At 40.2% G+C, this 351-nt stretch overlaps 1 protein-coding gene across 1 annotated transcript in view; it reads left to right on the top strand.

Annotated features, from left to right (window-relative positions):
• The first annotated feature begins 159 nt into the window (after nt 1–159).
• The window catches only part of PRC1 (protein regulator of cytokinesis 1), a 14,234-nt gene continuing 14,042 nt past the window's right edge, over nt 160–351 (top strand). Inside the window, 1 exon segment of the mRNA XM_011376136.2 lies at nt 160–337. Within this exon segment, the coding sequence (XP_011374438.2) occupies nt 175–337 (163 nt within the window). The 5' untranslated portion in view covers nt 160–174.

Raw genomic sequence — 351 nt, 5'->3', positions numbered from 1 at the left:
GGTGGCAGTAAACTGTATCTTTTATCTTTTGTGTATGTTTCAAAGATTTCTGGCTCCTATGATATTGTTGTAAGAGGTCTGACTTAACCTCTGGTATTGTGTTATCGTATTATTAAAAAGGGAAAAATTTTGTTAAGCTACCGAGTGTAAAACTGTACCACATACATTTATCAGATGTCTTTGTTTCAGCTGCAACTAGAAGTGGATCGTCTGGAAGAACTAAAAAGGCAGAACATGAAGAAAGCGGTGGATGCAGTACGTGTGGAGCTGGCTCACTACTGGGACTTGTGTTTTTATAGTCAGGAGCAGAGACAGGCTTTCGCCCCATACTATGACGGTTAGTACAGAAGC

The sequence above is a fragment of the Pteropus vampyrus genome, unplaced genomic scaffold (assembly GCF_000151845.1).
Source record: "Pteropus vampyrus isolate Shadow unplaced genomic scaffold, Pvam_2.0 Scaffold286, whole genome shotgun sequence".
In the NCBI taxonomy this organism is placed as follows: Eukaryota; Metazoa; Chordata; class Mammalia; order Chiroptera; family Pteropodidae; genus Pteropus; species Pteropus vampyrus.
Note: the sequence above shows the minus strand (reverse complement) of the source record. Positions and strands in the feature narration are given on the sequence as shown.